The 22,321-nt window shown below is 36.8% G+C and overlaps 1 protein-coding gene across 1 annotated transcript in view; it reads right to left on the bottom strand.

The window, feature by feature from the left end:
* BMP2K (BMP2 inducible kinase) overlaps positions 1–22,321 on the bottom strand; it is an 85,625-nt gene that overhangs the window by 44,691 nt on the left and 18,613 nt on the right. Inside the window, exons 4-7 of the mRNA XM_059378718.1 lie at positions 14,949–15,091; positions 12,688–12,809; positions 10,455–10,536; positions 6,321–6,453 (exon numbers count right to left, since the gene is read on the bottom strand). Of these exons, the coding sequence (XP_059234701.1) occupies positions 6,321–6,453; positions 10,455–10,536; positions 12,688–12,809; positions 14,949–15,091 (480 nt within the window). The remainder of the gene's footprint in view (positions 1–6,320; positions 6,454–10,454; positions 10,537–12,687; positions 12,810–14,948; positions 15,092–22,321) is intronic.

Genomic DNA, 22,321 nt, shown 5'->3' with positions numbered 1-22,321 from the left:
GCTTGAAAGCATCATCGTGCACCCATGAGCCAGGCAGTGACTGGGAGCTCCAACGCAGCGCCCCACCCCCCCACCCCCCCCACCCCGGCATCACGAGAGAGTTAGTGCACTGCACACCGCTAGCCGAGAAAAGATGAAAATTCAAGACTCAAAGTATGGTTTCAACTGCATGTGTATAGCTTTCACGTCATCGTACAGTTGAAAAACCAGAAGCAGAACCATCTGTATTAGAAACCTGCATGTTAAGTATAGGGATCCTACATAACTTTTTCTACGGACTGCTGGAATGAAACCAAATTTAATAACCAGTAATGACCGTGTTCAATCATAAATAACCTAAACACTAAAAGGGCACTACCAATATGCCCAGTTAGTGTATCTGGGGGAGTCCTGCTAGCCCCCCCAGATGTCATGGATCACAGCCCTCTCTACACCTGCCCAAGAGGCGACCCAGCAGCAATGACTGGAAACCTCCAAGGAATTCCTCCCTTAGCCACTGATTTCTTTCCAAAGGTACAGCAAATTGCCCAAGATTATTTTCAAAAATAATATAAAAAAGAGTGGGTGAGGCTATAGACGGGAAGACTGACCATGAGTTAGTAATTCCTGAAGCTGGGGAATGGGTACACAATCCACTGAACTGTTCTGCCTCTATTTGTGTATTTCTTGCTTCCATAATAAATTTTAAATGTATTAAAACAAGCAAGTGAGTTCCCAGTTTCCCACAGGAAATAGGTATCAAAATAAATTTATTTACTATTAAAATGAGAAGAAGTAACAAGTCTTGGTGGGGACATGGAGAAAAGGAATCGTCTCTGGGCAGGGGCGTGAGCAGGCCAACTGGAACAGCTGCTCTGGAGAACAGTATGGAGGCTCTCGGGAACATGACGAGCGGAACTACCGTATCACCCAGCGAGTCCACTTCCAGGTATTTACCCAAAGAAAACAAAAACAGCTCAGAAAGGTATCTGCATGGGGCGTCCGCATGGCTCAGTGGGTTAAGTGTCTGCCTTCAGCTCAAGTCATGATCCCAGGGTGTCCTGCATCGGGCTCCCTGCTCAGTGGGGAGTCTGCTTCTCCCTCTCTCTTTGCCCATCCCCCGCTCTCGTGTTCTTGTTCTTTCTAATAAATAAATAAAATCTTAAAAAAAAAAAAATCTGCACCGCTATGGTTAGTGCAGCATTATTTACAATACAAGCAAGCTAAGTGTCCACTGATGGGTGAATAAAGAAAATATAACACACACACACACACACACACACACACACACACACACACACAAATTCACTCACTCTCCCTTACATTATTTGGCTATTAAAAAGAAAGAAAATCTTGTCGTGGATGGACCTGAGGGCATTATGCTACGTGGAATAAGACAAAGAAAGACAAACACTGTAGGATCTCACCTGCATGGGGGGGAGGGAGAAACAAACTCAGAAATACGAGAACAGATCAGTGGTTGCCAGAGGTGAGGAAAGGGGAGGGGTGGGCAAACAGGTGACGGGTGAAGGGGTCAAACATACCTTCCAGCTACTGTGAAAGTAAGTTCTGGGGACACACTGCACACAGCACAGTGACTGTAGTTAATAATACTGTACTGTATTATTTGAAAGTTGCTAATAAGAGTCTTAAAGGTTCTCGTCCCAGGGAGTCGGGGGTAAACTATGTGAGGTGATATATGTTACCTAGACTTACTGTGGTGATCATTTCACCATATATACATGCATCAAATCATTACATTATACATCTGGAATTAATAGAATATTGCATGTCAACTATATTTCAAGAAAAAAAATTAAGCCCAATAGATGAGCTGCAAAAAGCAAAGATACAGAACCACAAAGCAAAGATACAGAACCACAAAGACAGACCCAAAAGTAAGAAAAACAAAGCTTTTCCTGCTGTTTGTATAAATCACTGCACAAAGCAAGCAGTGAGAAAAAAACTTAGTAGTTACATTGATCAGTGTGTTCTTGAGCATCTAACTTACAGTAAGCCTTTGGTACAGCCACCATTAATCTGCAAGGCCAAGCTCTGCTTATAGCATCCAAAGAAATCTCTGAGGAAATACATTCTAATGAGTTTCTGAAAGTAAATGCCCTGCCCCTTACCCAGAAAATCACAACCTCAGTTAACTAGAAAGAATCGTAACAATGATATCAGCAGTAATGGTGGTTATTATAATAGTTATGATGGTAGTATTAAAGGCCATCTCTTACTGAACACATACACATGCTAAGAAGTATTTTTCCATAATTCATTTAATTCTCACAATAACCTTTAAGAAGCAGGTACTTTGAATATGGTCAGTTTAAAAACGTTATTAGGAAAAATGGAGGTGCCCAATGTTCTGGACCAAGTAAGTGGCAGAGCAGATGTGAGCCCAGGCCCTCTGGCTCAAGATTTTGTTCTTAACCTCTAGAGCATACTACCTTAACCACCTTACAACCCAGATGCTAAAAGGAAGGTAAGGCAGCCAGCCCTCCATCCGTTCATCGTCATATTCAGCAATCCCATCAGTTAAGCTTCTCGTTCTCTCTAAACACTCTGTAGGTTCTCTTCGGCTCTCGGATCCATCATGAAAATGCTTCTCTCCTCATCCCTCAATTCACCTCCATTATCTGTCTACTGGGAAAGTTAACAGAAGCTCAGAAGAAAAATTCTGAATAATTGATTCTGCTACTTTTAAGAAGCAGGAAAACATAATGAAATTAATAGTTAAACTGAGATTTATTGGGGCGCCTGGATGGCTCAGTGGGTTGAGCCTCTGCCTTCGGCTCAGATCATGATCCCAGGTCCTGGGATGAAGCCCCACATCAGGCTCTCTGCTCAGTGGGGAGCCTGCTTCCGCCTCTCTCTCTCTGCCTGCCTCTCTACCTACTTGTGATTTCTGTCAAATAAATAAATAAAATCTTTTTTAAAAAAATTAGTTAAACTGAGATTTATGGACAGTAGGTAATAATAATTACCCTTAACAAAATTGGTGATAGTTGAAAGTATTTGCAAATTCTTGTGTAATCACAAGCCATATAATTTTAACAAAGATCAGGCATAGCCATTTCAAAAGTCCTGAGTCATAGAAAATAGATGCATTAGTAAAAGTGTTAATACTAAAAAGATAAATGTTTTCATTTATCTTTTTATTATTATGTTCAATTAGCGAGCACAGACATCATTAGTTCTTGATGTAGGGTGTGGAGGCAACTACATTGCACGAATAACTGCCAATAAAATATTTCACCTTCAAAAACTATGAGAACAACTAGGCAATTCCCAATTTAATGAAGATTATTCATTATATTTTATAAAAACAGAGAGAGGGGTGCCCGGGTGACTCAGCTGTTAAGCATCTGCATTTGGCGCAGGTCCTGATCCCAGGGTCCTGGGATTGAGCCCCACATCAGGCTCCCTGCTCGGGGTTGGGTGGGAGAGGGGATTGGTCTGTTTTCTCCCTCTCCAGCTTCCCTTGGCTTGTGTTCCGTCTCTCACTATCTCTCTCTGACAAATAAATACACAACATCTTTTTATGTATTTTTTTTTTTAAAAAGCAGAGAGAGAAACCTAAGTGGGATTGCAGGAAACAGGCAAGGTCACATATGAAAAAACATAAAGAATAAAATTGCAAAGAATCTAAGTGTTTTCTAAAAAACACTGCGTTGTAGGTATGCTCTTGTTTAAAAAATCTCTACTTTGTTAAGCTTTTATTACTCATGGCAATATTTAAAAAGTAAAATCCATAAAAACCCTTTCACAGGAAATAAAACACCAACATTTAATTGAACACTTTTATTTTATTCGACTGTTTTGTTCACCTCTCTGATATAAGTTCAAAGACATTAATAGATGGTCAAAATTATATTACCATTGATAAGAACTAAAAGCTACACATTTATTGGAAAATAAAGGAAGCATATGAAAAACAGTTAAGCATCAACGAACTAGGTAGAGTCCAATCAGATCCTAAAATTATCAAGTGTTTAGCTTTTCCACCTTCCCATTACACACAAACACCCCTACACACATACACAGAGAGGGGGAAAAAAAACGTAACTCAAGAAAATAAGGTCTCATCACTATAAGCAAATTAAATCACTAATCAGGGTGTATACTGTCCAGTCTCTCATACAGCATTGTCCACTGAGAATATTCAGAGTTTCTATGACACTGAAAGGTCCCCAACCCCTCGGTTCAGTCGTAATAAAAACATTATAATCAGCAACAAAACTTTAGTCACTGTTACAGTGAAGTACAAGGACCTCAATAAAAGGTTAAACTTCAATTAGCCAGAACACACAACAGCCAAAGTAAAATCCGAGTTCTATCATGCTTTTAAGGCCCTAACTTCTGGACAATGAAGGAGGAAAGCACGGAAGAGAGGGGTTATGGGTCTATGTTTATTCAGATACAATCTAAAGGTATATTTGCTTTTTTTAAAAAATCACATTCTGTAAAATGGCAGGCTAAAAATAACAGGGATAATGGGAAAACAGAGCTGGGTCAGACCCCTGAAAAACTACACGACGTTGTCAACCGCAGCACTGACAAAAACCGTAACGGGCACCTGGGAAGGTAATTTGACTGGAAGCTGCCACACGGATATGAAAACACATCAAAATAAGGCTGGGAAGTGCTAACCAATAAAGATAAAAATGGAACTCTCAGCCAGCACGGGTACTATCCAGGGGGCACCCGTTAGTAGGGAGCCACAGGAAATAAAGGTAGACCTCTCTGTGAAGATCATCCCAGGTACAAACACCGGTATTTGATGCTCTCCAGTGAGAGCTAAAAGTCTTCACACCGGCAGCACAGCAGCAAAGCTTAGGGCTACTTGCTTTCCCCTAAAAATTATACCACCACCTACCCTACCCGGTTAATCCGGTTCCATCTGCCTAGGAAAACAAATCCACATGAAGCAATGTTAAGTTTGTGTTCAACTGACATACGTCTCCAATTCTGAACATGTTTGAGCAAATCCACATAAATAAAAAGGTTATTCTTTAAATAAGCTTGCAAAGCAAGGCTAGATATTGTTCTACCATCTGTTTTCTCTTGACCACTTTTCTACTAGAGTGTTTGTCCTTTTTGATTACATGAGCCTTATAGATTACAGAAGTTAGCCATTTCTCAGATGTGTAACAAGTATCTTTTCCCAATTTATTATTTGACTTTATGCTGGGGTTAATAGGGGTTTTGTTGGAGGGGGGGTACTTTTAATGGTTTAAACCCATATGTAATGGATTCATCTTTTCTTTCCTAGTTTCTCAGGTCTAATACCTATAGACTACCCACTCCCACTCCAATGTTATCAATAAATTCAAGCCTATTTTCTTCAAGTACATTTAACTTTATTTTTTATATTCAGGTCTTTGATTTATTTGAACTTTTAGCATAAAGTCTGAGGTAGATTTTCAGCTTTTTTTTTTTTTTTTTTTTTGTCCACAAATGCCTAATAATTTTTTGTACTTCCATCTAATTCTTCCCATTGAGTTGAATGGCCATCTTTATAATACAAAACATCAACTACGTTTAGATTAGCCCTCTTTTCTATTGCACTGATCTGTGTGGCTGGAGGCTATGACAGAGGATGTTTAAAATGCAAAAAAGAGAGGAGACATGCTAGAAACATTTTAATTAAATCAATGGTGAGAGGTGCTGTTTAAATACGGCAGCTTCACAATATTTTAATTTTAATATCTGATAGCCATCCTCCCCACCCTCAATCACCTTTTCAAGAAATTTTGCCATGTATGAATATAAAAAATTAAATTATAACACCATCCAAAAGAAGAAACATCTCTTAACGGAGGCTAGAAGGAAAACAGGCATTCTTTTGGAGTCAAGGGCCCATAGGTCTACTCCTCCCTGGTACTACACTTAGGTTGGTTTCCAATAAACGTTTTATAATCAATCAAGAATAACTATTTAAAAGGCTGGCCAAATAAGCTATAGTCTACGACCGGTAACACTTTGATACAAAAGAGCAACAGATCTGGATATTTAGATTTCAAAAAGCAAAGACTGAGTAATTAAATGTTTTACTCTAAGTTTTCCCAGAAATTCCAGCTTCCTTAATTACATAATCTCTAGTTCTACAAAAGCTTATCTAGGGGGCTTAAAAATATCCATGCACTAATCAGTAATTATGCTGCTTTCGTTCCTATAAAAGTCCTGTAAACATTTTTTCATGTTTTTCTTTACAACAGTTTCACAAAATTATAATACACGAAATGAAAAGACTAGGCTTAGGTAAAGAGATGTAAACAGCCCACCCTTAAGTACAGTATCTTATGATTCTTTCATAAATCTTTCCAAGTACTTACTTATCAAGCAATGTATATCCTGGGAGTAGCGAGAATCGTCTGGGATGGTGAAGCTGCCATCACAGATAGCAACCTGACTCTCACCAAAAGGAAGAGTGAAGAAACAAAGTTTATACAGTAAACACCCCAGTGCCTGCAAAACAAACAAGTATGAATATCATCAGAGCTCCAGTAATCAACCACAAGACAAAAACACAATCCCAGACCAAAATCTAAATGTTACTAAAAAAACAAAAGTCTAATGTTTCTAATACTGGATCACTCTTTTCACAAATTACTGCTTAAACCAATTTATGTCCTTAATTTCTGAAAAGATATTTAACTGTATCACTCTCGTATTTTTCTATCACATCTGTGGTTAGTTGGCTGCATTAAAGCTATCATTGAACTCTAAATCATGAATGATGTAACCAAAACTGGAACTAGCTGGCTGCCTTTGGGGAAAAAAACTGTATTTTTATTTCCTTCACAAGGAAAAAATATATTCAGCATAAAACTAGCATATGACCAACAAAGTAATCACAAGGCTTCTTCTAATAACCTTTTTAAAAACAAACAAACAAACAAACAAAAAAACCACTGTAAAACACGTTTTAAAATCCTGAGGTTCCAAATATGAGCTAGCCAGCACAGTTAAATTTATCAGACAACCATCAATACAGTTTTATTGATTATTCACTAAACATGTCATTATTTCATATCATAAAAATGACGTCTCTACTTCCACATATAACCCCAAAATTTTTATTCTAAACATACTCTTCATATTTGTATTTGGCTAATCTGTAAGAAAATTCACAAAGGAAGGGCTCAGTCTGCTTCACTTGCATGGCTTCCTAGACAGCACAGCACCAATAAATCTGCTTGCTGACAATGAGGACAAAACCCCCGAAAACAACACAAACTGCATTCTGAAAAGCAGCCCAGGAAATTCCTAGCTACCGAGCTGCTAACAGCTCAAACCTAAGAAGCAGTAATGTTTAAAAAAAGGGGGGGGGGGGGGGCAGTAATAAAATGATTTTTGGCTCAAGAAATCATGTTGTTGTTATAAAAAATATCACCTCAACCTTTAAGAGTTTAAAGATATTTCTAATTCTAAAGAGACTGTAATAAAATTCTCCCACAGGCAGTGCGCAACTCCATCAGGAGACAGAGTCGGCCTGGCTCTATCAGCTCTCCTTTGCTGGACTTTCTCCACCCGTCAACGTAGCGCGCTCAACTAACAAATACACTAAGTTTTATGACCACCATGAAAATCATAATATGCAGAAACACCTTTGTAAGTTCAACAATATTTACAAAACATTAGTTTCAAAATAGCCTTCTAACAATAATTTTAAAAGTTCTAGAAATTTCAGTTCTAGAAGAGTAGTTCTAGTAAGTTCAAAGCATTACTATGATTAATGAAATGGTAAAGATTCTGAATGGAAATAACCAGTCCCGTGTCACTTAAAAATATTTATAATGCTTTTCTCTGTAAGGGAGATATTTTCGGCATTTATATAACAAATTGAGCTGTAGGCTTCCTTAATAGCACTAAAAAAAAATTCTACCAATGGTGTAATATCTACATTAAATGACACCTTTCTCCTTCCCAGATGACAGTCAAATATGAGAGCTCTGCATCTTCGCCAGTTTTATCTTATAAATCAAACCTTTAGTAACATGTCTTCTGTTAGAGTAAGTGTTGCAGGAGTCCCCAGACAACAGTTTTAGATAGCAATGCCAGTATACTTAAAAACATAAATCTTAAAACATAAAATACTCTGCTTCACACAGTGTGAACACAACTAGGTGTCCTAATTTTTTCAAACCAAATGCATTCTCCTTCTTATCCCTCTGATGATGAGAATTGTTCAATAAACAGGAGGAAACAAATGACCTGATTTTGGAAGCTAAGTATCATCATCTTTAATTTTCCTTATTAAAAGATAACATGAAGCATCTGTCACTGAATTTCCTAATACTTATAAAATCAACATTCTACTAATCAGGATGAAAATTACCTACAATGAAAAATTTCAAGCAAAAAAAAAAATTTCTTTCCCAAAATATAAAGTGCTAAATGAATACTTTAACCTCAATATTCTAAGTCCCTGAATCAGTACTACCTGAAATAGAATCAGAAATATAATTCTTAACCAGCATGAATTGAATATTTTTTCTGGATATTCTTTCCTTCACACCTAAAATGTTGTAACATACTTCTGCTGCACCTGAGCTAAGACAAGAAAAAAACAGGATCATGAAAATTAAAATTTTATTTCTAGCTAGCATATAAACATAGATTCTATTTTCTATTATTTTTCTTCTTTTTCATTTTTGGGTAATCTCTCTGTATCCCCACAGCTATCTCCAGATATCCATTACAGAAATAATACCCCTATACTGATCTATAAATTGTATGAAGCTTAAACTTATCACAATTTAGTATGCTGCCTGGCACGCATACGAAGTCTGAAAGGTTTCCCTCGTTTTTTATTAAGATACTGGGTAACACATCGCGTGCTTAGAGACTCCTTGCTTTTTTTCAATCAAGCCTTGATGATTTCCAAACTGTAGTTAAGCTCTGCTGTCTGTTGTTTCCTCTGCTGTTGAAATAGTCTTAGGTGACATGGATTTCACCAGCCATCATAAAATTCGGTTACAGAAGATTTCCACAACCACCTCTTCTAATACCTTTTTATAAATTAAGATCTGATTGGATTTGCTCTGTACGTTATACTATAAGCCATTTAAAAGGTCAAATATTAATGCTGAGAAAAGCAAACTGAATTTGAATTACACAAGCTGGTGATCTACAAGCGGCTATCACGTCAACTAAATCAAACTTACCCAAGGTTTGATTCAACTAGGCATATGGTTAAAAATTCAACTACCACAAGATTTAAGAATCACTGCTGCAAAAGCATATATCAGCACAGATGAAAGGACATCAAAGACATGCTCTTATTATTACCCTGCAGACCCTGTAAGGAGGAAGCCAGGAGAAAAGGACCGAGGAGATACTCATTTGGTTTCACACGTTGCGCTTTACTACTTTCTAAATACGTTCAAAAATAAAACAAAACAAACATGGCTTTTCTTGTAAACTCTAGAACTATTTCCAAAGGAATATTTTTCCTCCATCCCTAATACGGTTACTAGAGGTAGATATGACTAAATCTTTGTTGATTTAAATGAATTTACATTTAAAATATAGTTTCTTGCTAGTTTATCAAATATAGCCAAAATAGATTTCCTTATGAAACAAGTTCTAAAGAAGTGTTGGCATTCTAACATAAAGTTCAATTATACAGAAACATGATTAATCTTAATAATTCAACCCAGATACACAGTTAACCCTCGAACAACATGGGGTACAGAGGCACCAACCCTCCTATGCAGTTGAAAATCCACATTAACTTGACGCCTCCAGAAACTAATAATAACCTACTACTGACCAGAAGTCTTACCAATAACATAGCTAACTAACACACATATTGTAATACGTATTATATACTGTATTCTTACAATAATAGGTAATTTTTTCTTAACATTTTCAGTATTTCTAGGCTATTGTGGTTCATCTGCAAGTTTTTTCACCTCCAAAAAGTTTTCCAATATATTTATTTTTAAAAACCTGCATATTATGTGGACCCACACAGTTCAAACACATGTTGTTCAAGGGTCAACTGTACATGTTAAATGATAAGATCCTAATTTGTAGAAGTTAGTCAATGGTATGATTTTAATTAGAGAAAAGTTTTACTCCTCTTAGTTTCCATTAAAAAGATCCTAAAATACTTCTAAAAGCTACTTAAGAGTTATGACCAGCTGTTCCATTCTGTAATCAACCAAATCTATGTTCAATCAAAAAAATATTAACATTCTATATAATATAAATTCTAAAAAATACTGTGGTAGAAATGTTACATTATATGGAAGTCCTTTATTTACTTTTTTATACCTAAGCTTTCCAATTCATGATTAAGAAGATAATCTTTTTCTTCTCAATAAGCAGCCCTACTATTTATTACTTCTCTTCTACTTATTATGAAATACCTTTTGGGGGACAAAGGGATAATAATCAACTGAACTCAGATTTTTTTTTTTAATTTGGTTAGAGAAAATGTTAACCTTTCTTGGCCTTACCCAGATATCAGCCTTGGTGGTGATGGGTTTCCCTCCATAAAGGTTGATCATTTCAGGGGCTCTGTATGACAGAGTTGTATACCTGGCAGTAAATAAGTGAAATGGAGTGGAGATATAAAAATAAAAAAAGAAAAGAAAAAAAGAAAGAAAAAGATAGATACTACATTGTTTCTATATAAAATACTATAAAAACTTTTAGTTTCAATAACATTCTATAGAAATAATAATATTTTCAAAAAGCTCAATAAAAGTCCATCAAGATTTAACAATACAAAGCATCTACATAAACATTTTTATTCAACAAGTGCAACAGCATGTCTAATTATATAAAAAATTTTCTTTAATAAAAAATCTTAAAGACAATGGATTGAAAATATGGTTTTCTTTGAATTTATTTTAAATAATATGCCTCTAAAATTATTCTTATCAGAATATTTTAGTCTATTAAAAGCAATATTGCTACCCTCTCAAAAAATTAATTTATACGTTTATTAAGGAGTTTGTTTTTATGGCTCTAATATAATTCCTGGCACATAGAAGTCAATCTCCTTTAGGTTTATTTTTATCATTATTGTTTTAAAAGTAACCTAGTTGTCATAATCCTAACTACACTAATTAAGAACACTTCTAGAACTGTCATCGTAAGCTACTTGGAATTAAAAGATACTGTGAATAAATAGTTACCAATATAAAAATTCTAAATCCATTATGAACAGAATATTTTAAATGAAGTAGTACTCAATTTCATGGCAGAAATTATTAGATAATGGAAGGACTTCCTATATCATGGGTAATTTAAGATCAGTTTTGAGTATTGATATGTTTTGTTTTATATGAAATATCTTAAGGCTCAACATTCTATCATCTTATGTTTTCAAAATCACCCTGACTGGTGAGACACTACAGAGGAGCAACCGGAGAAACCAGAAGAGAAAGTGCATGAAGGCAGGGCTTCTGCTCACTGCCAAGCTGCAGCACCAACCACAGCGGCCACTACACTGGAGGCCCTGAACAAACGCCTTCAGCTGAATACACGGTTAGACCATTAACTCCTCAGCGGAGCCACGAAGCACAAGAGCCTCACGAGCCTGCGTTCATCCTGACTGCAGAATTCCACTACACCTAACGTCTCAACAGCAAGAAATGAAACTTTCAGCAACTCAGAGATCCTAAAGCAGGCATTATATATCACAACCCAGTAATTTTTTAATTTTTACATTTATATATATTTATATATATATATACACACACACGTGTGTGTGTGTGTGTGTGTGTGTATATATATATATATATATGTAAATAGATACATATATATAGATCCCCAAGAAACCAATTCATTCTTGTGTAATCATTCTTGTGTTCTCAGGACATTTACATGTTTACTAAGGAGTTAAGTTCTATAGAATCTAATATAATCATCGTAGGCTAAGTTTCCTGAGTAGCCATACATAGCCCAGAAACCTACAGTGTTATACAAATGGGCCACAGTAAGATCAGCTCTCCTTGAGTCAATTCAAAATGTACCCTGCAGTTCAAATGATAGCACTTAGTCTTAAACAACTAAGAATTTGTGAGAAGTGAAGAAAGACAACTTCGAAAAGACAACTACCCAGAAATGCCTATTCTCACAGATCTTTGGGCATTCTGTATCATTGTACTAAGGTAATCTAAGATTTACAAACAGTTCTATGGTCTAAAACTAGAAAACAGAAAAGTCAGGGAAAGGTACTTACAGGTACTCGTACTCTAGCAACCACAGAAAGTACAAAATTAAGAAAACATAAAGCAGATATGACCTATTTCTACCAGAGAGCTTTCTAACACACTATGACAAAGTAACATGTTTTCCACACAGTTTTCAATATATTAAGAGGTCAATCTTCCTCATTTCAAATAACTGTCTTCCTAACAAGCAGTAATCCTCAGTATTAGTAAAAATATGCTTACCTGAACTCAACAATCACTTAAAACTACCTTTAATGATTCCACAAATTACTACAGCTTAACAAACTTCTAGATCAATATATTTACAATGTACATGAAAACCTGTATGCATGGTAAAATGTATTTTCTACTGAGCTAGAGCAGAAATAAATTAGTCAATGTCTACAGCACAGAAATATTTTAAAGATATCTATAAATCGAGCACCTAAAAAATTTGTATTAGCAGAACTGGTCCACAGACTTAACTAAAATTCTCAAGAGACAAAGCACAATAAAGACAGAAACTTACTTTTTAATTTCTTCTTCTACTAGATTAACTCCATCTTTTTGCGGATTAAGAAATTTATTCGTGGCACTGCCAAAGTCACAAAGTACATAGTTTCCACTATCATTCAACAAAATATTTTCTACCTTCAGAAAAAATAAATAATTAGTAGTATTTTCAAAATGAAATTATATTTTTACAACCATGTTTTTACAAAATAAACATTGAAAGGTTTGTGCCATTTATAGAGACAGACACAGGAGGTAATAAAGGACAAATGAATCAGACCAAAAATAAACTTGACTATGTCTACTGTTCCTCTTACTAAGAACAGAGAAGTACTTCTCCCATCCCAGAATGATTTTTGCAGGGGCCAAGAAGCCTTAAATCCTCTTTAAACCTCTTCTATGAAAAAGAACTAGCAGCTGTCGAAGTCTATACTGCACCTCCATTTTTCTTTTTCTGACACTTCAGCTTATCATAGACAAGTCATAAAAACAATTAAAATTCTACCTGATTGACTACCAATTCCATTTTTTTTAAAGATTTTATTTATTTGACAGAGAGAGTGTGAGAAAGGGAACACAAGCAGGGGGAGTGGGAGAGGGAGAAGCAGACTTCGCACTGAGCAGGGAGCCCGATGAGGGGCTCAATCCCAAGACCAGGATCATGACCCAAGCTGAAGGCAGGCACTTAATGACTGAGCCATCCAGGTGCCCCTGTAATTCCATTTTTATCTAAAATGCTCAACTAAAAAACAGTTTTGACTTTACGTGTCAAAGTTGTGCCAAATTATTAGGGAAAACACAAACACCGCATATTCAAAAGTACTGAAATGAACTACACTGGCTAACTAAATAAAAGGACAGAAGTCTGTACTCATGCATTTCAACCTTGGCTTAAATTTGTAACCTATTACTATAGGTTTTCCTAAATGACACTTTCATGGTTAACAACCTACATTTTTTTTTTTTAATTTTATTTATTTATTTATTTGACAGAGATCACAAATAGGCAGAGAGGCAGGCAGAGAGAGAGCAGAAAGAGGCTTCCCGCTGAGCAAAGAGCCCGACGTGGGGCTTGATCCCAGGACTCCAAGATCATGACCTGAGCCAAAGGGGGCTCGATCCCAGGACCCTGGTATCATGACCTGAGCCGAAAGCAGAGGCTTTAACCCACTGAGCCACCCAGGCGCCCCAACAACCTGCATTTTAAATGACACCTTCTATTCTCTTGTATCTTAAGAGGATTTTATTATCACCTTGCATAATAATTTTGTATAATCAGTCAGAACTGGGATTCATTCCTTCATTAAATATTTATTGAGACCCTGGCTATGTGCCAGGCACCATTTTAAGTACTTGGATTTATCACTACAAAAGAGAAAAATCCCTGCCCACATGGGAGTTTACATTCTGTGGGAGAGAACGGGAAGTACACAACAAGCACAACACGTACGCAAGTTATACAGCATCTTACGAGGTAACAAGTGATAATAAAGGGCAGGGCAGAGAGCAGGAATGTTGGACTGGAACTGTAAATAAGACAGTGTAAAACAGGACCCACTGAGAGGGTGAATCTGAGCACACCTGAAGCAAGGTGAGAGTCTAGCCATGGGATATCTGAGCATACAGCATTTGGGGAAGAGAGATTTTTGTGATCTCAGTGTTTGTGAGCATCAAGGAAGACACGCATTGTTTTAAATGATATATTCAATGATATTTTGAGAAATGTGATACCAGGAATAAATCGTTTGGGGACTTTTTCCAGTGTAACAAGAGATCAGAGCCCAGAAAAAGCCAAGATGAAACGACCTTACAGACAATCACCACCAAATTATAGTAAATTACAGAAAGCTATAGTAAATTATAAATAAATGAGTAAAAAGACCCATTCAAGTTTGCCTCCCAAATCTCTGGAAAGCATCCTGATGCTTAATACGGATTACAGGAAACAGGAGGAGACCTGAACTGGGAGAGAAGAGTGTAGAAGGACATAAACCTGCATCACGGAAGTTCACATTTCTGCTCACAAGAAACCTTTTAGAAGCCCACTATGTAACACAGAAGCAGAGCAGAGGATACAACATCCCCTTCGACAGCCATACTAAAAGCCCTCAGGGTCATGGAAAGCACAGTTTCTATTCTGGCCTCAGTAACTACAGCCTGGGACAGACAGACCCTTCTCAGGGCTGGTAAGAAAACCTAGTGTAGAGGAAGATAGTTCAAGACACTGCAGTGCTAAAGTTTAAAATGTATTCATCCGTAACAGTCTAAAATTCCTACCTTCAAATCCCGGTGAATTATTGGAGTCTTGCACTGATGCAATCTTGCGACAGCTTCGCAGGTATCACAGAGTATCTGCAGCACTTCTGCCTCCGTAAAACCTGTCTGCAGCTTCTTATTCATCTGATTCACTACCTGCCCGGCTAACCAAAACAGAAATTTTGAGAAGACATACTTTTAGTAAAAAAAAAAAAAAAAACTGCCATTAATAAATTAAGAAATGTCTATATTGTCTCAGGTAATGGGGAACTGGCTTTTTCATAATGCTCAAGTAAGGAGCCTTTCTGTACCATACCCTATTGATTCAGTGACCTGTACTTTTTCATATTTTACATCTCTGGAATGAAAACATCTTAAAATAGATGCTACTGGTCATTTTTAAAGATTTTAACATCTCTGAAATCAAGATATACCTTATAATTGATGGCATCATGGACCTGAAGAAACACTTCTTCAACACTGTGCAAGCCACTGGATAAACAGTGGTGAGCAAAAACGGGGTTTAGATTATTATGGAATGTATAATCTAAAGGCACAGATAAACAACAAACCATATACAAATAAATACATATAATTATATACAATAAAGATAACATGAGAGGAACCTAAATTCAAATTGGTGAAGGAGGATGGGGAGGAGAGGGCGTCAGATGAGGTACGTCTGAGGAAGTAATACTTATGTTGAGACTGTAGGATGATTAGGAACCAACCAGGCCGAGATCTGTGAGAAAAAGCATGCTAGCAACAATAAGCAACGTGTACAAATGCCTCCAGTATGGACAAGAGCTTAATAATCTTGAATAACTTGAAGCCAAGGTAGGTACGGTCTATGGAGCTGAGAAGAGGTAGAGTGACATGACACTGACAAGACAGCTATCCGTCAGCCATATTTTGGATTTTATCTTGACAACCAGGGAAACCACCTCTTCTACCTTTTTAAAGGATCTCCTTGATTATGGGGGAATCACAAGAATAGAAATGGAGAGCCGGGTTAAGAGGCTTATGCTCTAATTCAGGTAAAAGACAATGGGCAGAATAACTTAACTAAACTCAACAGTCATACCAACAAGCCCTGAGAGGATGCTTATATACTACATTTACCAAGACAATCAACAGCCTAATGGCAATTCTAAGTTATTAAGAAAAAGTTTACCATCATTTAAGAACACAAGTAAAAATGTAATTCATTCAGAAGGCATTCTAATAAAAATAAGTTTGAGAATTTAAAAAGGCAAACTTATATTAACTTGAAAATTTCCTTTAACAAGACTGGACAAATGAATTACTACTTTGTAATCTGCAAGAAGATGCATACACACCTGTTCCTTTTATTATTACTGTCTAAAGAGCATGCTAATATATTTTCTGAAACAGATGGGTTTCTTTTTAAAATTTTAAAGCAGAAAAAATATCAAATTTTACCTATCAATCCCCAAGTCTCAGAACAATCAAGTATATTTGGCTGCAATTTATTCTGAGTATCTCAAGATTGAGGCACCTGACCAGGCAGCAATTTCCTCCATCCTTTTGTGTATTCGACAGAAACTTGTTTTAAACAAAAATTAAACAGGATAAAAAGTATTTTATTGGTGCTCTTTCACATTCCTGAAGTATTTCATAGCTGAAGAAATCCTAACCTTAAACTCTTTCAAGAGCTGAGATCCTCTCTCAAACCTTCAGTGCAACGAGCAGAATAAATTTTAAACGTTAATTCTCTTTCTTCCATCCAGAGGTCTTTTTTTTTTAAAGATTTTATTTATTTATTTGACAGACAGAGATCACGAGTAGGCAGAGAGGCAGGCAGAGAGAGAGGGGGAAGCAGGCTCTCAGCTGAGCAGAGAGCCCGATGCGGGGCTGGATCCCAGGACCCTGAGATCTTGACCTGAGCCGAAGGCAGAGGCTTTAACCCACTGAGCCACCCAGGTGCCCCCCAGAGGTCTTGAATCACAAAACGCAAGTCCCCAGAAAAAGCTAACAGCTGTATTTGAACTGCATTTCAAATGCAGAAACAAATAAAATTTCATTATGCAAAATCAAAGCACCCTGAAAATTAAAGTTAAGATTATTCTAATGAGAAGAAAAAAAAAAAAGATTCAGAAATAATTTTTTTAAAAAAGGTATATTTGTATTTCTACTCTCTCTATAAGAAAAATATCCCCAGGACAGCTTGCTATGCCAGGGAAATGGATGAGAAACGTAAGAACCAGAGTCACTCTCCTAGCAGCAAACCGCCCTCACGTGCACGAGCCCAGTCAACATGAACAGCGCCATCCCACCAAGCTCAGTCTAGGACAGGTGACTCACTGCTACACAAGTAATAATAATAAGTGAATGCTGCTTTTTGCTACTGAGCTTGGGATGTTTTGTTATTAAGTTAAGAGCCAATAGGTATATTATCCATGGAAATTTCTGTAAAACACCACCTGGAAATAAAAGCGCGTGCACGCCTGCTCTCTCTTTTAAAGTAGACTCCACACCCACCACCCAGTGAGGAGTATGATAAGGGGCTTGAACTCAGGACCCTGAGACTAAGACCTAAGCGGAAATCAAGAATCAGGCGCTTAACTGACTAAGCTACCCACACACCTAAACATTCTTTTCATACAAAGTAGAAATATATTCAAATTCAACTCTGATTCTGGAAGTCTGAAGTTTTACCTAAAGCATGTAATCTCTCTTTAACCTATATACATCAGAGTATTAGCAAATGAAGCAGTCTCAAATCACGAACCGACAAAGATCTAACATTAATTACAAAAGATGACTGCCAACATTTCATACCTGAAACCACGATGGGGCGTATCAGCTACATACCACATTCTTCTACTTCATGAACAGTTTTATCCCTACCTAATCAAAATCAATGTACCTCATCTATATTGGTAACACTGACTGCCTTCCAAAAGTACCTTCATTCTTACACAATTTTATGCAATATAATTAGCTTCTATAGAAGAAGTAAGGGTAGGCTAATTATTCTCCCATTCTCTGCCCCTCCAACTCTCTCTTTCCCCATGGGGGGGGGGGGGAAGGAACTTATCTAACTGATTCATCTGAGAAAAAGGAACTGAGCATGCTCTACTCATAGCCTCTGGATCCCTTCTCTAGGATGCAATTACCCACTCCGAGAGTACATTCTGATCTACAGTACATGCAGTAAGCTTAGCTGATAAAACATATGAAGAAAACTTCTAACATAGAAAAGAAGGTGTAATAACAAACAGGAAAAAAAATCAAAAAAACAAAAACACAAGGAACAAAAGAAAACTTTTTAAAAACTCTAATTAATAACTACAGACAACAAAAGATTTACACCTAAAATAAGAGCAAGGTGCATTTCAACAAAGAACAATGTTGAGAGAAGAGGAAGAGTTCCTGGAAATTAAAAATAACAGAGCACCAAATTCTATAGAGGAGCTGAAAGATACATTTAAGGAATGCTCCCAACACAAGCAGAATTTATAAAAAGAGAAGAAAAAGAGAGGAACAAAGAATATGAAGGAGAGGGGAAAAACTGCCAAGAAATAAAGATAGCAAAACTGACCCATAACCAAGGCAATGTATCTGAGATTTTAGAATGCTGGAGATAAAGGTAAGATCCTAACTGTCCATGGAAAAAACACTGAAGAATCATAATGCATCAGATTTCTCAACAGTAGCAAATACTAGGGGAAAAAAAATGGAATAGAGCCTTCAGAATTCTAGAACAAAATTATTTCCAACCTAGAACACTTTCATCAGCCAAATTAATAATTAAATATAGATGCAGAATAAAAATATTTCTATATAAGCAAGGTTTCAAAAATGTTTTCCTCCATAACCAATTATCAAAAAGCTAATGAAAAACGTACTCTATTCCAAGGAGGTAGTTAAAAACAAGGAGAGAGGCATGAGCAGTCGGGAGCCCAAAGTAGGAAGACAAAGGGAAGTCCCAGAGTGACAGCTAAATGCTGTTCAAAATTAAGCAGAACTGAAGTCTCCCGAAAGGACGTTTCTATGGAAGAAAAACTAAAATTGACACAAGTATTTAAATGTTTAAGCATACTGTGTATAAAGATTTATAATTCCTTTGGGGAATGTGAGGCTAAAATACTTACATATTGAGAAGGAAATTAGGCAAACGAAAAGTGGAGTAATTATTAACTCCAGGAAAAGAATTTTAAAGTACAAGAAAGAAAATGTAATTATAAACTATTACATATCACAGTTAAGTGACAAAATAATTTAAACACCAATTACTAATTTATCTAAAAACAAATTCTAACAGTAAAATCCTCATCTTTACTTGGAGATATTTTCTAAAACATAAAATCAGAAAGAGCGCTAGCAAACGAATTCAAGAGTGTTCTCATGCCCAGAATCACATACTTCCCCTCATTTTCTAAGTTCCCTCTTTTTCATACCCCAAGGATCTCATTAAAACTACAGATTCTCCTCTACATAATTAAGTGGAAAAATCTGTAAGTAAATATGAGGAGAAATATCTCAAGGATTTTTAAAGTGAATGCCTCTGAGGAGAGGGACGGGGCAAGAGGATAATGATTTAGCCACAACTTAACAAAACCCTTCGACTTTTTAAAACATATATATGAATTACACTTTGATAACAATAAAAGTTTTATGTCAATCAGCTTGCTAATTCAAACCAGATTTAAAAAATTTAATTTTTTACAACACAAAAGCGTGACTTCCTCAAAATACAGCTCCTACTTTAGAATTTGTCCCCGGGAGCACCTGGGTGGCTCATTCAATTAAGCATCCAACTCCTGATTTTGGCTCAGGGCATGATCTCAGGGTCGTGATCTCCTCATGACTCTCTCTCTCTCTCAAATAAATATTTAAAAATAAAAGTTAAAAAATAAAATGTGTCCCCAAAAAACTGAAATTCATTTGGTTTCCCTTTTAAAATGTCTTCCGGATGACTACTAATTAAACTCATCCAAGGTTACGATTATGCCAGATTCAATTATCTTCTTTTTTTTTTCTTTATTAACATAAAATGTAGTATTTCTTTCAGGAATACAGGTCTGTGATTCATCCGTCTCACACAATACACACAGCACCCATAACACTCACACTACAGTTCACAGCACTCAGCATAGCGCATACCCTTCTCCGTGTCTGTAACCCGGACACCCAACCACACACCTCCCCTCCAGCAACCCTAAATTTGTTTCCTGAAATTAGGAGTCTCTTGTGATTTGTCTCCTTCTCTGGTTTCATCTTTTTTCATTCTTCCCTCCCTTCCTCTATGATCCTCTGACCTGTTTCTCAAATTCCTCATATCAATGAGATCATATAATTGTCTTTCTCTGATTGACTTATTTCACTTAGCATAATTGTCTCTACTTCATCCACATCATTGTAAATGGCAAGATTTCAGTTTTTTGAGGACTGCATAGTAGTCCATTGTGTGTGTGTGTATGTGTGTGTGTGTGTGTATGTGTGTGTGTGTGTGTGTGTGTGTGTGTGTATCTTCTTCATCCATTCATCTGCTGATGGACATCTAGGCTCTTTCCATAGTTTAGTTATTGTGGACATTGCTGCTATAAACATCCGGGTGCACATGCCCCTTCAGATCACCACATTTGTATCTTTAGGGTAAGTACCCAGTAGTGCAATTGCTGGGTCACAGGGTAGCTCTATTTTCAACTTTTTGAGGAACCTCCATACTGCTTTCCACAGTGGCTGCACCAGCTTGCATTCCCATCAAAATTGTAGGAGGGCTTCCCTTTTTCCACATCCTCACCAACACCTGTCCTTTCCTAACTTGTTAATTTTAGCCATTCTAACTGACGTGAGATGGTACCTCACTGTGATTTTGATTTGTATTTCCCTGACGCTGAGTGATGTTGAGCACTTTTCCATGTGTCTGCTGGCCATTTGGATGTCTTTGGAAAAATGTCTGTTCGTGTCTTCTGCCTATTTCTTAATTGGATTACCTATTCTCTGGCTCCTGACTTTGATAAATTCAATACAGATTTTGGACATTAGACCTTCATCTGATACGTCATTTGCGAATATCTTCTTCCATTCTTTCAGTTGTCTTTTGGTTTTGTTGACCATTTCTTTTAATGTGCCAAAGCTTTTGATCTTGATGAAATCCCGATAGTTCATTTTTGCCCTAGCTTCCCCTGCCTTTGGTAATGATTCTAGGAAGAAGTTGCTATGGCTGAGGAAAAAGAGGTTGCTGCCTGTGTTCTCCTCAAGGATTTTGATGGATTCCTGACTCACACTGAGGTCTCTCATCCATTTTGAGTCTATTTCTGTGTGTAGTGTAAGGAAATGGTCCAGTTTCATTCTTCTGCATGTGGCTGTCCAATTTTCGCAACACCATTTGTTGAAAAAACTGTCTTTTTTATCCATTAGAAATTCTTTCCTGCTTTGTCAAAGATTAGTTGACCATAGAGTTGAGGGTCCACTTCTGGGCTTTCTATTCTGTTCCATTGATCTGTATGTCTGGTTTTGTGCCAGTACAATGCTGTTTTAATGATGACAGCTTTGTAATAGAGACTGAAGTCTGAATTGAGATGCCGCCAACTTTGGTTTTCTTTTTTGACCTTCCTCTGGCTATCTGGGGTCTTTTCTGGTTCCATATAAATTTTAGGATTATTTGTTCTATTTCTTTGAAAAAAAATTGATGGTATTTTGATAGGGATACATTAAATGTATAGAGGGCTCTAGGTAGCATAGACATTATCACGATATTTTTTCTTACAATCCGTGAGCATGGAAGGTTTTTCCATTTCTTTGTGTCTTCCTCAATTTCTTTCATGAGTACTTCATAGTTTTCTGAGTACAGATTCTTTGCCTACTTGGTTAGATTTATTCCTAGGTGTCTTACGGTTTTTTGGGGTGGAATTGTAAATGGGATCGACTCCTTAAATTTCTCTTTCTTCTGTCTTGTTGGTGTATAGAAGTGCAACTGATTTCTATATCCTGACACTGTACTGAATTCTTGTACAAGTTCTAGCAGATTTGGAGTGGAGTCTTTCGGGTTTTCCACATAAAGTATCATATCATTTGCAAAGAGTGAAAGTTTGACTACTTCTTTGCCCATCTGGATGCCTCTTATTTCTTTTTGTTGTCTGATTGCTGAGGCTAGGACTTCTAGTACTATGCTGAATAGCAGTGGTGATAATGGACATCCCTGCTGTGTTCCTGACCTTAGGCGAAAGGTTCTCAGTTTTTCCCCATTGAGAATGATATTTGCTGTGGGTTTTCATAGATGGCTTTGATGATATTGAGGTATGTACACTCTATCCCTACACTTTGAAGAGCTTTGATGAAGAAAGGATGTTGTACTTTCTCATTTATTGAGAGTGTCAAAGGGTTCTTGTTCTATTAATGTATTGTATCACATTGATTCATGT

Source organism: Mustela nigripes, chromosome 1 (genome assembly GCF_022355385.1).
Source record: "Mustela nigripes isolate SB6536 chromosome 1, MUSNIG.SB6536, whole genome shotgun sequence".
NCBI classification, from domain to species: Eukaryota; Metazoa; Chordata; class Mammalia; order Carnivora; family Mustelidae; genus Mustela; species Mustela nigripes.
The sequence above is the reverse complement of the archived record's forward strand: the minus strand, read 5'-3'. Positions and strand labels throughout refer to the sequence as shown.